At 43.8% G+C, this 12,430-nt stretch overlaps 1 protein-coding gene across 1 annotated transcript in view; it reads right to left on the reverse strand.

The window, feature by feature from the left end:
* PSMC2 (proteasome 26S subunit, ATPase 2) overlaps nucleotides 1-12,430 on the reverse strand; it is a 110,237-nt gene that overhangs the window by 51,458 nt on the left and 46,349 nt on the right. The window contains exon 5 of the mRNA XM_086967332.1: nucleotides 4,113-4,244. Coding sequence (XP_086823458.1) covers nucleotides 4,113-4,244 — 132 coding nt within the window. The remainder of the gene's footprint in view (nucleotides 1-4,112; nucleotides 4,245-12,430) is intronic.

Below are 12,430 nucleotides of genomic sequence, written 5' to 3' on the forward strand. Positions count from 1 at the left end.
TACAACCTACCAATCCAAAATCTCTTCCAGATTTTCTCTGGTTTGGATGGGGTAGATTGACAGCAAGCTCAGATACCCCGAGAAAATGTGGCTGGGAAAAACCCCTCTCCCCCAGTTCTTCAAGTTCTTACTAGGGGTGGGGTTCTCCCTAATAGTACTGAGGCCCCCATTGAGTCACCTCAAGAATTGCCCACATTATATAAGACCTTCACTCTCGATAGATCGACACCTTGTGACAGTGATACTCTGGAGCAGATGCAATCTATCGTAGGTGATAATAATGGGAGTGGGGAAAAGACAGGAAATGACCAGACAGGTGAAGAGTGACCTTTGTGCACTGCTGTTCTGGAACGTAGCAGGGTTGAGGCAAAAAATTACTAACCCAGCCTGGGAGTCTGTAATAAGTGGCCAGGATATAGTGGCCCTGCAAGAAACATGGACTCGGGACTCAATCCATGTAAATGGTTATAGAACCTTCTTTACCCCAGCTGTTGGAGGCCATTTTGGAAGGGCAAAGGGTGGTTTGACTACGTTTGTTTCAAATCAACTTAAAATTAAACAAGCTCATTGCCATTTACATTCCAATTACTTTCAGCTCATAATTTTAAGAAATTTTAAAGGAGCGAAGGTGATGATTATACTCTTCTACAATAATGTCCCAAGGGAAGAAATTGTGGTTGTGATGAAGCAGCTCAAGGAGGAAGTTCAGTTAGAGGTAGATAAAAATGACAGAACTGGTAATTTTATGGGGGGGGGGGGGGGGGGGGGGGGGGGGAATTTTAATTGTTCACTCTGTACCAAAGGGAGTCAGGGCCTATGTGGCCTAATGATAGAGAGAGATAGGTATCTGACTCACTTCGATCACACTTTGATGGGGGACTTGCTTAACAAATTATTATTCATGTTTGATTTAGGGTTTGCTAATGAATCAGCCCTAAAACCTACACCCTTTGCCCCGACCTTTGTTGGTAGAGGCTTGGTGTCAACCATTGACTTTATTATTTCCTCCAGTAATCTTAATCATAGAGTGGTGGGGGTTACAAATATCCAATTGCCCATAAGTGACCATCTTCCCCAATGCCTTAAGGTAGTAGATTTGTTCCCAGACCCATCTACGGCCGCGCCTCTTGTTGAGGCAGTGGTTGATGTTGTTCTTGGGAGACAAAATGGGTATACACTCAACTGGAGCAAAGTAATCCCCGCAACCTTCTTTAAGGAACTCTGGGAGGCGTGCTCTAATAGTTTTATGATCTGTTTGGGTGATAACTCGAATAACGATCAAATAATTGAGCACTTTGGTATAATAGCTACAAATATAAAAAGTAACCTAAGGGTGGAGGCAAAACGTAGAGGTAAGGGATCCAAGAGTTGGTTTGATAACGCATGTACCAGGGCGTTGAAAAATCTAAAACAGGCAGTACACAGAAGCCCCAGGGATACAGGTGAAATAAGAGCATGCAGGTCCGCATATAATCAGGCCCTCAAAGTAAGGAAAACTGTGCTAAATAAGGAGGCAATAGATTCACTCTGCGAGGCTTCAAAAACTAAAAATCCCGCCGCATTTTGGAAAGTAATTAACACCCCTTTCCCTTACGAAACCCATACGGCGCGAATTGAGATCGCAATAAATGAGGATAATTGGGTAGATCATTTTTCAAATCTTTACAAGGCACAGGATGATATCCACAGCGGAGGTTCTCATATTAGTTTGGATTTACAACCAAGTTTTAATTTGGTTGTAACACTTGATGAGGTATTGCTTGCCTTGAGATCCACCAAAGGCGGCAAGGCAGCTGGGCCTGATGGGATCCCTGCGGACCTATTTAAAGTAAACACTGAAATCTGGGGTCCAATGTTGGTACAACTTTTTAATGCGGCTCTATCAAGGGGCCTGAAAGAATCCTGGTTTACCTCTGTTATCGTCCCAATTTACAAGAAGGGGGACAGAAACAGTTGTGCCTGCTACAGGCCAATCTCCCTTCTTGATTCATCAATAAAAATTCTGGGACGTATAGTGTTGGCAAGACTCCAAAGCTGGGCGGAGGAAAATGAAATTATGAGTGACTTGCAATTTGGTTTTCAAAAAGGGATTGGTACAATCGAGCAAGACCTAAATTTAATGCTACTGCAACACAAATATATAAGGATAAAGTCGGAACACTTGTACTTTACTTTTGTAGACCTTTCATCAGCGTTCGACTGCGTATCACACACCAAATTGTGGGCAATAATGAAAGGTTTGGGAGTGGACAATACCATCATCGGTTTCCTGAGGGAACTTTATAGTGGAGCCACAGCTTCTGTTCGCTACGGTAGGGGGGGGCGAATGCTCCAGACAATTCAGTGTGGGCCGTGGGGTGCGGCAAGGTTGCGTATTAGCACCTTTTTTATTCCTCCTTTACATCAATGGGCTTGAGCATCACCTGCTGCAGGAGTGCAGAGATATGCCCAGGGTCGGGAGGAGGGCAATCCCTGCACTCATGTATGCGGATGATGCCGTGCTTATGGCACGTACTCCTCAGGCTCTGCAAAAACTAGTAGTTAGTTTTGAGAATTTTATGCTGAATCTAGACTTACTAGTAAACTGTAGCAAAACTTTCACAATGAACTGTGGTCCAAAATCAGGTAAACCGATGAAACGGATGTTTTTAAACAATGTGCCACTAGATAACACCCCAACCTTTTCTTATCTGGGTATTTTATTCCATGAGTCAGGTTCTTGGACAAGCGTAATTAAGGCTAGAACCCTTTTATTTATGAAAACGATCATGGCCTTAAAGAATTTTGTTAGAAAACTGGGCAGGAAGCGGATAAAAGAAATGCTAACTATATATAAAGCAACATGCTTATCTGTGGCTATGTATGGCTCAGGCTCGTGGGGGTACGCTAATGTTGATCCAATCCAGGTGGTGGAAAACAAATTTTTGAGGGAAGTCCTTGCAGTTCCACAGTGTGCTGCCACATTTAACTGTCACGCTGAACTTGGCCAACCTTACATAACAGACATTATCAAAATTCAACCTATCCTACTGTGGCACAGGGTATGGACCACAAATGAATGCGTTATGAATCGGGCCCGGTTACAGGACACCCTCAGTTTGGATCACGTGGACAGAGCAGAATGGCTGGGATATGTAAAGTGTTTCCTGACTGAGATTGGATGCTATTCTTACTATTCGGATCCACCTTCAATGGATAGCATTTCTAGGAGTACACTAAAAACCCTTTGCCTGGACCATCTTGAGGATAAGAGGAAGAGAGCTGAAACCCTGAAACATTCAGTACATTCCCACCTCCTTACTCTTTGTGAGACTAACTCTGTACAGCCATATTTATCCCTGCCCATGACAAACTATGATCGCTTTCTTTTAACTCGTTTTAGATTTTGTATATTTTTTAGATTGGTGTCTTTTCCTAGCATGAACTCGTGGAAGCGTATATTGCCCACTTGCATCAATCAGATATCCATATCCTTTTTTTCTGCAGATTTTATAGTGCCACTCGTAGAAAAATTATCGTCCCTTTCTTAAAAGAAATGAATTTAACCAGATGCCGCCCAGCTTTTTTAGAAGTCCAGAGAATGGATACGGTTTTAACTGTAACTGTGGTTTTAAATTTTTTAAAAAGTGTTTTTAAATTACTGAAACAAATGGTAACTGAAATAGTTTATAATTTTTTCCTACTGGATAATTGTCTATTGATCTCCCTCACGGAACTCACAATTATGAGCTGTAATTACTGTAATTTGTTTTTATGTCTGTTACTTTTATGGTTATTTGTTTTTAACCGAATAAAGTTCTGAATCTGAAATCTGATTAGCGGCCAGCCCTGGTGGTTGTAGGCCCATACTTGTAACTGTTTGAAATAACAATAAAGTTTTTCCACAACAACAACAAAAAAAACAATTAGGTTAGCGGACATTCAAACAAAATTAGTATGTAGCATCCAAAGCTTCCACACAAGCCTGTCTCCTAAGGCTTTGGTTTTTGGAACATGGGAGTAAAGAGTTAAAGTCTGGTGTAACCATGACCCTTTGCACAACATTGGTAGGAACCTCTCTACCTCCAGCGGTTAACACAATACAATATTCACCTCTACAAAGCAATTCTTACCCAACTCGCATTCCTTCTTCAATGTCGGTGGGGGCCACCTGATCACTGAGATCCACTACAAACTTGGCAAACTGTTTGACATTGATGATATACTTGGGATCCTCGGAGTCGGCATTGATTATCTTTGTACATCTAAAAGAAGAAAAAGAAAAATGTTAAACAAATAAATTAGTTGTAACCGAATAGGATCTTTTCACAGTGTTAATGCAAAATCGTTTTAACATTCAAATAGGGGGAGAGACTTCTCAGGGTGGGTGGGGATAGAGGGAAACTGTCCAGACAGCATTTAAAGGCCTCCGCAGCTGGATGGACAGACACATCAGGAGGTTAGAGACAGACAAAAGGCGGAAGCTGCAAATCCAACAGGCCTCTAGATGCCACTTAGTTCTACACTGTGTTCTTTACAAGGTAATGGAAACTAGAAATGGGGCTAGAGGAAAAGCAGTCTGGGAAGAGGATAAATAAACAACTAAGATGGTCATCAGAGGTGGTCCTAAAGAAAAGAATTTCAAACAAACAGAAAATATCTTTGCGAAATCTAGTTTGAAATGAAGGGAATGTGGCAGAAATTTTGTCAGGCTTCATACTTGGTGTCTGAATGTGAATAGGATATACCCAAGCAAAGGATGTTAAGCCCTTTGACCAACCAAAGTTTGTGCCAGAAGAATAGACTGGGGGAATTATTTTTAATTAATTTATGGTAATTTGATCAGTCAGTCATATTAGATTTATTTCGATAAAAAAAACATATCTTAAAAGCTGTAATTAAAAAAGCTATATTATTAAGAGCACAAGACATTTTCTCAAATAGTAAATACACTCTAAATAACTGGATAAGAAAGTTCATCAAAGTCCTTAAGATAAAAATGATTAAACATAGCATTAAAAAGTAGTATGTACAACATAAAATAGGAAAAAATACAGTTTCTAAAGTGCGGATGGCTCATAGCAGCATCAGTACATAAAGATTGGCTTTCAGAGAGCTCAATCTAATGTTCCATGCCCAGCTCAGGAATTTGGCCAAACCACATGCATACAAGGCTCGCGCATCAGATCTTAGAATGCGCAACGCTACAAGGTGGCTGCGAGTGCCCAATTCCCTGCAGAGTGGTTTGAGCCAGCGTTCCCTTGGCGCGTTGTAGGCTGGACATACAAATTTGATGTGCGGTATTGACTCTAGATTAGCTTCACAGTTCAGACAGGAGGCTGGTGTCTGGTGGGGAGCCTTCCATCGAGCAGTCATTTCACTAGTGGGGAGCGAACCGACCCTAAATGCAAAGAACAGAGCTCTGTCATAGGGTTTTTGTATAACATCTAGGTATGGTTCGTAGGAAGTAGAGTTTTTATGTTGCATAAACTCCTCAGATATCCTGCCGGATTTGGGATCAAGAAAACCCCTAGTACGAACCCAGGATCAGTAAACTTTCTTGAGTTCTACTTTTGGTGGAGAAGTTCTATTTGTCCACGCTTCTTTAAGACCAAGGTCGCATAGGAGTGTTTTCAGGTCCTTTAATCATTTGATCTTGTGCCATCCATCCATATTCATTATTTCGCTTAGCCCTGCTGCATACCCTGACAATTCTGCCGTCCGCCATAGGCAGGCCCACAACAAGAGGGGTCGCAGTCTGGCCAAGTCTCTAAGTGAATGGCACCCCAGGTGTTGCAGCAAGGGCCTAATGGGGGTCCTCGAGGGCAACATCATGAGTTCTTTTAAAAATTTGTTTTCTGATCTCACGAGTTGAAAAACCCCCAGAGTTCAGCACCATAGAGGGCTGAGCTCACTCCTCTGGCCTTATATATGTCCATTGCGGGAGCAATAGGCCTACTTGTTGAGGTACGGTGCTCTTAGAGTATTGCACCCGTTACCCTCTTGTGGTTCAGGAGCTTTTTTTGTATGTTTCTATTCCAAAGCATGGAATCTGAAAATCGGATGCCCAAGTAATCTAACGTGGTGACCCTCTCTAGTGGGACAGAGTTCAGTACAGGGGGAGTCCTGAGGTTCTTTGGAGGGTTCAACATCAAATACTTTGTTTTATCAGAGTTAATAACCAACCCTCTGTTGCTACAAAACGACTGGAAACTTGTCTAGCAGACTCTGTAAGCCCCTCAGAGTCTTAGAAATAAGAAGGGTGTCGTAGGCAAACAGGAGGGTGGGAAGTTGATCAATAATAAACCTTAGAGAAAAAATGAATGGCTAATATTTGCGACTGCTATTTGTGACAGTCTTCCCATGTGGACACTCTGCCGTTAGTCAGCCCTCCTCTCAAACACGCTGCATGAGGGATTCATCCTACCTTCCTATAGGTGTGTTTGAAGGAAGGTATGTAGTAGAGACCAAATCTCCTTGGATCAGCTGGTACGAGGTAGCATGGAACAAAAGCAGTCCAACTGCTAAAAACAATAGAGTAGATCTAACAGCCAACCTTGGATTGTGGATGAGCGGTTTCTTCCCCATACACACGCCACCCTCCTCTTAGCGAATAAGAAGCCCACAAATGCCAGACGACGCACACCCACAGGGAAAAGGGCAGCGTACCCAATAAGGGCAGTCAATGGTGAAAGAGATACATCTAGGTCCAACTGACAATATCTGCTTGAATATTTCAAAAAAATCTGCCTATATCAAGGGACAGAGCCAAGTAAAGTGTAGAAAGGCAGCATGCAGATCATGATATCTCACACCGGTGGAGTCCTCCTCCAACATTCTTCTGTGTATAAGTACAGGAATTTTGTATCACCGATGCAAAAATCTGAAGTGGAGTAAACGTAACCTATACTTCTTTGGGGAGTTGTTTTAACTCAACCCGAAGGTATCAGAGCACTTTACATGAATTACAGACAGACACATTCATTTTGTTAGGCACTGGGAGATTAAGTGATTTGCCCAGTATCACAGGATGTTGAGAGTCCCGCCAGACTCACACCCAGTTCCCCAGCTTTGAGGTCGACCACGCTAGCCGTTAGGCCACATCTTCATGTATTGTTGGGAGAGATTGCTCTTGTTTGAGCACAACAGTAAGGTCTTATCTGTTAGCTGAGTTAGGCCATCATGTTCCCACTTTTCATTCGCTCAGGATGTCCCCCGCAGGGTCCTCAGTCTGTATTGACCTGTAGAGTCTAGTGATACCCTTTTCCCTACCCTTACTTCACATAAACAGGTTAAGTGTCTTGCATGGCCTTGGTTTCTGCGGGGAAGGCGGTCTGCATGTTGCCCATAATCTAGTATAGATGAAGCAGTCCATGGACTTGGTAGGGTGTCTGTTCTCAATGTCAGGAAATGTGATGATCGAACCCTGTTTGGGATTAGATCAGTCATTGTTAACAGGCCCTATTGCACGAGTCGATCATGGATCCCCCTGTCTGTGGTAAGTGGGTGCAGGGGGGAAATGACACAAAGACTGCTACGCTGTTTACAGTATAAAGCATGCTGCTCTCTTATGGAGTCCGTCCCATGTCAGTTGAGTTAAAATAACTGGCACCAGATAATGATCCGGCTTACATAGATAAAGCGTGATGTCATCAGCATATAAGGAAATGACCACGTTTCGGGAAGTGAAGTTGAGATGTCTATGTGTTTGGCACTGCCTATTAACACAGGCTAGTGGCTCTAACGTCAGTGCAAACAAAAAGGATTAAAGTAGGCACCCTTGACAGATGCCTCTATGGATCGGATTCGGGGCTGAGAGGAGTCCATTCAAACTGACTTTGGTTTGCAGCTCGTAAGAGTAATCGGACCCAGGAAGAAAAGAGGTCGGGATCCCCCATTTTAGTTTAAATATCAAAAGGGAAATTCTACTCCAGGGAATCAAAGAATTTAGTAGCATCCAGTAAGACTGCTACAGTCCTCAAAGTGGGGTTTAGTTTATGCATGAGAGCAAAAATGCATTTCAGTTTGTGTGAGGCTGATCTAACCATAATAAAGGCAACTTGATCAGGACGCACCATGTCAGGTATAAGGTATAACAGACTATTGGCAAAAACCTTTGGCCATATTTCTAGCATCTATATTTAAGAGACTGTGGTCTATAGGATTCATTCAAATCAGGTGATTTGCCCAGTTTTAGAAGTTTGATGATCACGGCTTCCTTTAAAGACCGAGGGAGCGAACCCATACTGTGCACCTCTTTAAAGAATTGCAGAAGTCATGGGATTAGGACAGAGATTGCCTTAAAAAATTTGCTAGGAAACCAATTTCCTCCTGGAGCCTTGCAGGTAGGTAGTCCAGAAATCACTCCTTTAATCTCCTCTAGGGCCAGAGGAGGTGTCAAGGTGCTGACATGTAGCACTGTGTAGCAATATTATAGCATGTCTGTGCAAAGAAGTCTGTGACCACTCGGGTGGAGGGAACTCCTGTGATGTATAGAGATCAGTGTAGCAGGCACTGAACACTTCTAGTATTCATACAGGGTTATAAAGCATAACCCAATTATCATTCTGAATCTGGATTACATCGTTGGCAATACCAGCTTGTGGCAGTGTTGCTGCTAATGTTCTGCCCAGTTTCTCTCCCACACTATAAACTCTGGCCCTGGCGTGGTGACTAAAGTGCTTAATCTCCCAGTCTGGCACCTCTATGAACTGAGTGAGTTTTGCTTTAACGTCTCCTAGTGTCCGAGTTGTGGGAATCTGTTACCAATCTCTTCAAGTGATCATAAACCATTCTATAAATGCCGTGCTGTTGGAAATACATACCGCACATAGAACTGCTCTAAATGCACCCCAGAGTAAGCCTGCACTATCCGTTGAGTGTTCTTGGAGTGTAAAGGGGGAGGAATAGTCTTCTGGGGCGTGTCTAGTACTAATAGTATCGGCGAATGGTCCAAGAGCTTACGGGGAAGTACTTCGCAGGCCCGGGTTCATTCATGTAACTTCCTGGTTGCTAGTCAATAGTCTATTCAGATGTGCAAATCACAATACGTGGAGTAATGCGTGTATCCACCTTTCTTGGTAGCTCTGACGCCACATATCGCACAATTCTAACTGAACCATTATGTAAGAAAGTGGCTCTATATATACTGGAACAAAGTAAGGTACAGTGTGTATAGAGTCCCCAGTCTCCAGAGGTAAGACCGAGGTTAAAGTTAGATATAACCTTACTCTCTAAAATGGTAGCTTGGTCGAGCAGTAAGGCAGTATCAGAGGACAGTGTAAAGCATTTGTTGTACACACTCAAGTCAGCAAATGGTCTCACACTCAAGAACTGAACTCTAGGCCAATTGTTTTATATCAAAAGATATAGTTGTTATATTTTAGAACCAACAAGGTATCAAAATATACTTTTCTCAATATCAGTTACTTTAAGTAATTACTTTGCAAAAAGGCAATAGACTTTGTAAATACAATAGCTACAGTGGTTGCAGTAGGCAACACAATTTCAAACACAATGTACCATTGAGCTCAATGGGTTTTTCTAGATAAATGCAATTGATTACTTTATAGATTGCTTTTCTAACCACAGGACTGGATCGTGGATTCAGTCCCGGGTCATAAGTTGTAAACGTTAATTAAAAGCGTTTTGGTTACAGTTGTGATTTTTAAAGAATACAAATCTATTTTCAAAGGTGACACTTAGAAACTTTTCAGTGAATACCAAGCAATGTTATCCTATGGGAGGAAATTCAAGTTACTGGTAAGTACACTTATAATTACTTTTACGGTTCAGTGCGGGGCTAAAAGGTGTAGCACTGGCTTCTCTCCTGATCACAGGTGAGTAATTCAGAATTTGTTATTCGGCTGATTTTAGATGAATATTTTAAAGTTTCAAAACTCCACACTTAGAAGAAATTTCAAGTGAAACCAGTCAATGTTATCCTATGGAAGGAAAATTAGTTATCAGCTTTTAGGTAAGTACTCGACTGGTAGAGTTAAGGTTCTGGGCATAGACTCTGTGGTCTCCCAGGGTTGGAAAGGTACAGTAGTTACACCCTCAGCGGCAGAGTGGCAGCCGGGTGCAGAGAGAGTAGGCCCAATGCAATCCTATGGAGGGTAGGGGGCCTTCGGTTGGTGGCTGCAAGCAAGCAGGCCACGCGGCTGTGGGAGCCGAGCTCCTGGTCACTTACTCAGGGCAAGTGGGGAAGTAGAGTAGGGTAGTAGTTGCACTTCCAGCGGCACTCAAGGCGGCTGGGGGTGCAAGGTGCTTTTGAGACGTCGGGCACTCAATGTTATCCAAAGGGTAAGTTAAAAAGTGAACAAAGGCTGCAGGCCGGGGACTGAGATTCTTCAGGTGCGACCACCATTCTAGAGGTAAGTTGGGATCTTGGAGAAGAGGTGGGTACCCCAAAAGGAAGGCACAGGGGTGGGTGCAGGGGTGGCTTTTGGCATCGGGAAATCCTACCCTCAGCTGGTTGAGGTTGGAGGAGTCCCTGGTTCTGAGGCTGCAGGCGTCGGCTGGTTCGTCAAGGAGGGTCTTTGGGCACTGGACTCCGGGTCACAGTCGCCGGGGGGACGTCCTCGTGGTCTTGGATCACTCAAGCACAGGCCAGGCTTGGCGGGTGAAGAGTGTGCTGGATTTGCAGTTCCTGGCTGACACCAGGGGTATTGCTGTTTGAGCAGAACCACTGCTCGTGGGAGTCCCAGTCTTTTTAGAGGTTCAAGGCAGGCAGGTCCTCTGGGGTTTTCGAGGTTGCTGTCCGCAGGAGACACCGGAGTTTCGCAGGAGCAGGTTCAATGATCAACAGGCCTGTAGGGTTCTGGGGACAAGTCAGTTGGTGTCGTCCTCTTGTTAGCAGCTGCACGTCTTCTTGTTTCTTGTTCTTCTTCTTCTTGCAATCCGGATCTGAGGAAGGAAGATTCAGGGTGCCCCTAAATACTAAATTTAGGGGTGTTACAGGTAGGGCAAGGGCAGGGACCAATGGGTCCCTGTCCTGGGGTGAGTACACCCCCTACCCTGCTCCTCTCCTGTGGGAGGGGGGCAGGAGCCTAGCTGTGATTGGGCAGGGCTCCCCATCCTCAAGATGCCTGGAGTCGTGCTTCACCTCGCTCCTCCCACCAGAGGGGTGGAGTTGGCATAGGCTGGCACACCCCCCCCCTTTACTCACTTAGGATTTCCCACCATTCTTCCCACCAGAGTGGGGGTCAGAACCGGAGGGGGCCAGTTGCTGAGTACAGCAAGTGGCCTGGAGAAGCTCACAAAGGCGGTATGCCTTTGAAGCTTCCATTGCCCATCCTGGGGGAGGAGGCTTGGCACCTCGTCCCAGGATGTGCATTGTTCCAGGCCCCCGAGAGCGGCAGGCTCTCGACCCAGGGGTCAAGAAACATGTATGGTGGTGGCAGCCTCAGTAGCCACGCAGTCAGGACAGGAATTGGTTAGGTTTCAGGGGGCATCTCTAAGATGCCCTCTGTCGTGCATTTTACATTAAATCCCACACTGGCAGTGCGGGTTTAAGGTGCTGAGAAGTTTAATATCAAACTCCTCAGTCTTCAGTGAAGCCATCATGGTGCTGTGGAGTTCGTAATGACTACGTCCCAGCACCATATACTCTTAATGGTAGCTTTGCACTTACAGTGCCCAGGAATGGCCCTGGGTACTGTAGGGGCACAGGTCTCATGCACCTGCGCCCACACCACTGGCATAGGGCACCCAGCTAGAGGGGTGACTGATGGATGCCAGGGCAGTGAGCTGGTGGGCATGGCACACAGGGATGTGTTCCTTAGAACAATCAGAACGTATATCCGATCCTTTCACGGGTGCACAGCTTCAAATTGATAGTGGGTGCTAATTTTCAAATATTCAATTGCTTAATTGATCATAGTACTCCAAAGTCTTCTTCTAACTTCATGTATTATTCAGTTTATACATCGCAGGTGTGAAAATCAGAAAAACATATATGGAAAAACATATATCAGTGAATTGCATCACTCAAACCTTAAGAACATGCACAATATGCTTTGAGTTAAAAACTATACCATCACAACGTTTTTACTCCATGTCGTCTATTACACCTCGTCAAAAACAGCGTTTTCCCTCTGCAACCGTAACTTGAAAGTTACCTAAACAAGGTCCTAAGAATCCCTTAGTTTTAATCTATCATTTTGCTACCTATGCTCAGCAATGTCGATATTCAAACTAACGTGTAAATCAACCCACCCGATCTTTTTGTAATACAAAACCCCAAACTCCTAAAGTTATTCTTCTATTAACATACCTTAATCAATGCAATTCACTGATATATGTTTTTCCATATATGTTTTTCCATTTATAGTGAAACCCCTGAAGAGCTTTTATAAGCTCGAAATGCATTGGGTAGCATATGATTCACTGTTGAAGAAGAAGTTTGTCTTTTGAAATTTCATGCCCAGAAAAAAGCTTTGATTAGCAT

The sequence above is a fragment of the Lissotriton vulgaris genome, chromosome 1_1 (genome assembly GCF_964263255.1).
Source record: "Lissotriton vulgaris chromosome 1_1, aLisVul1.2, whole genome shotgun sequence".
Classification (NCBI taxonomy): domain Eukaryota; kingdom Metazoa; phylum Chordata; class Amphibia; order Caudata; family Salamandridae; genus Lissotriton; species Lissotriton vulgaris.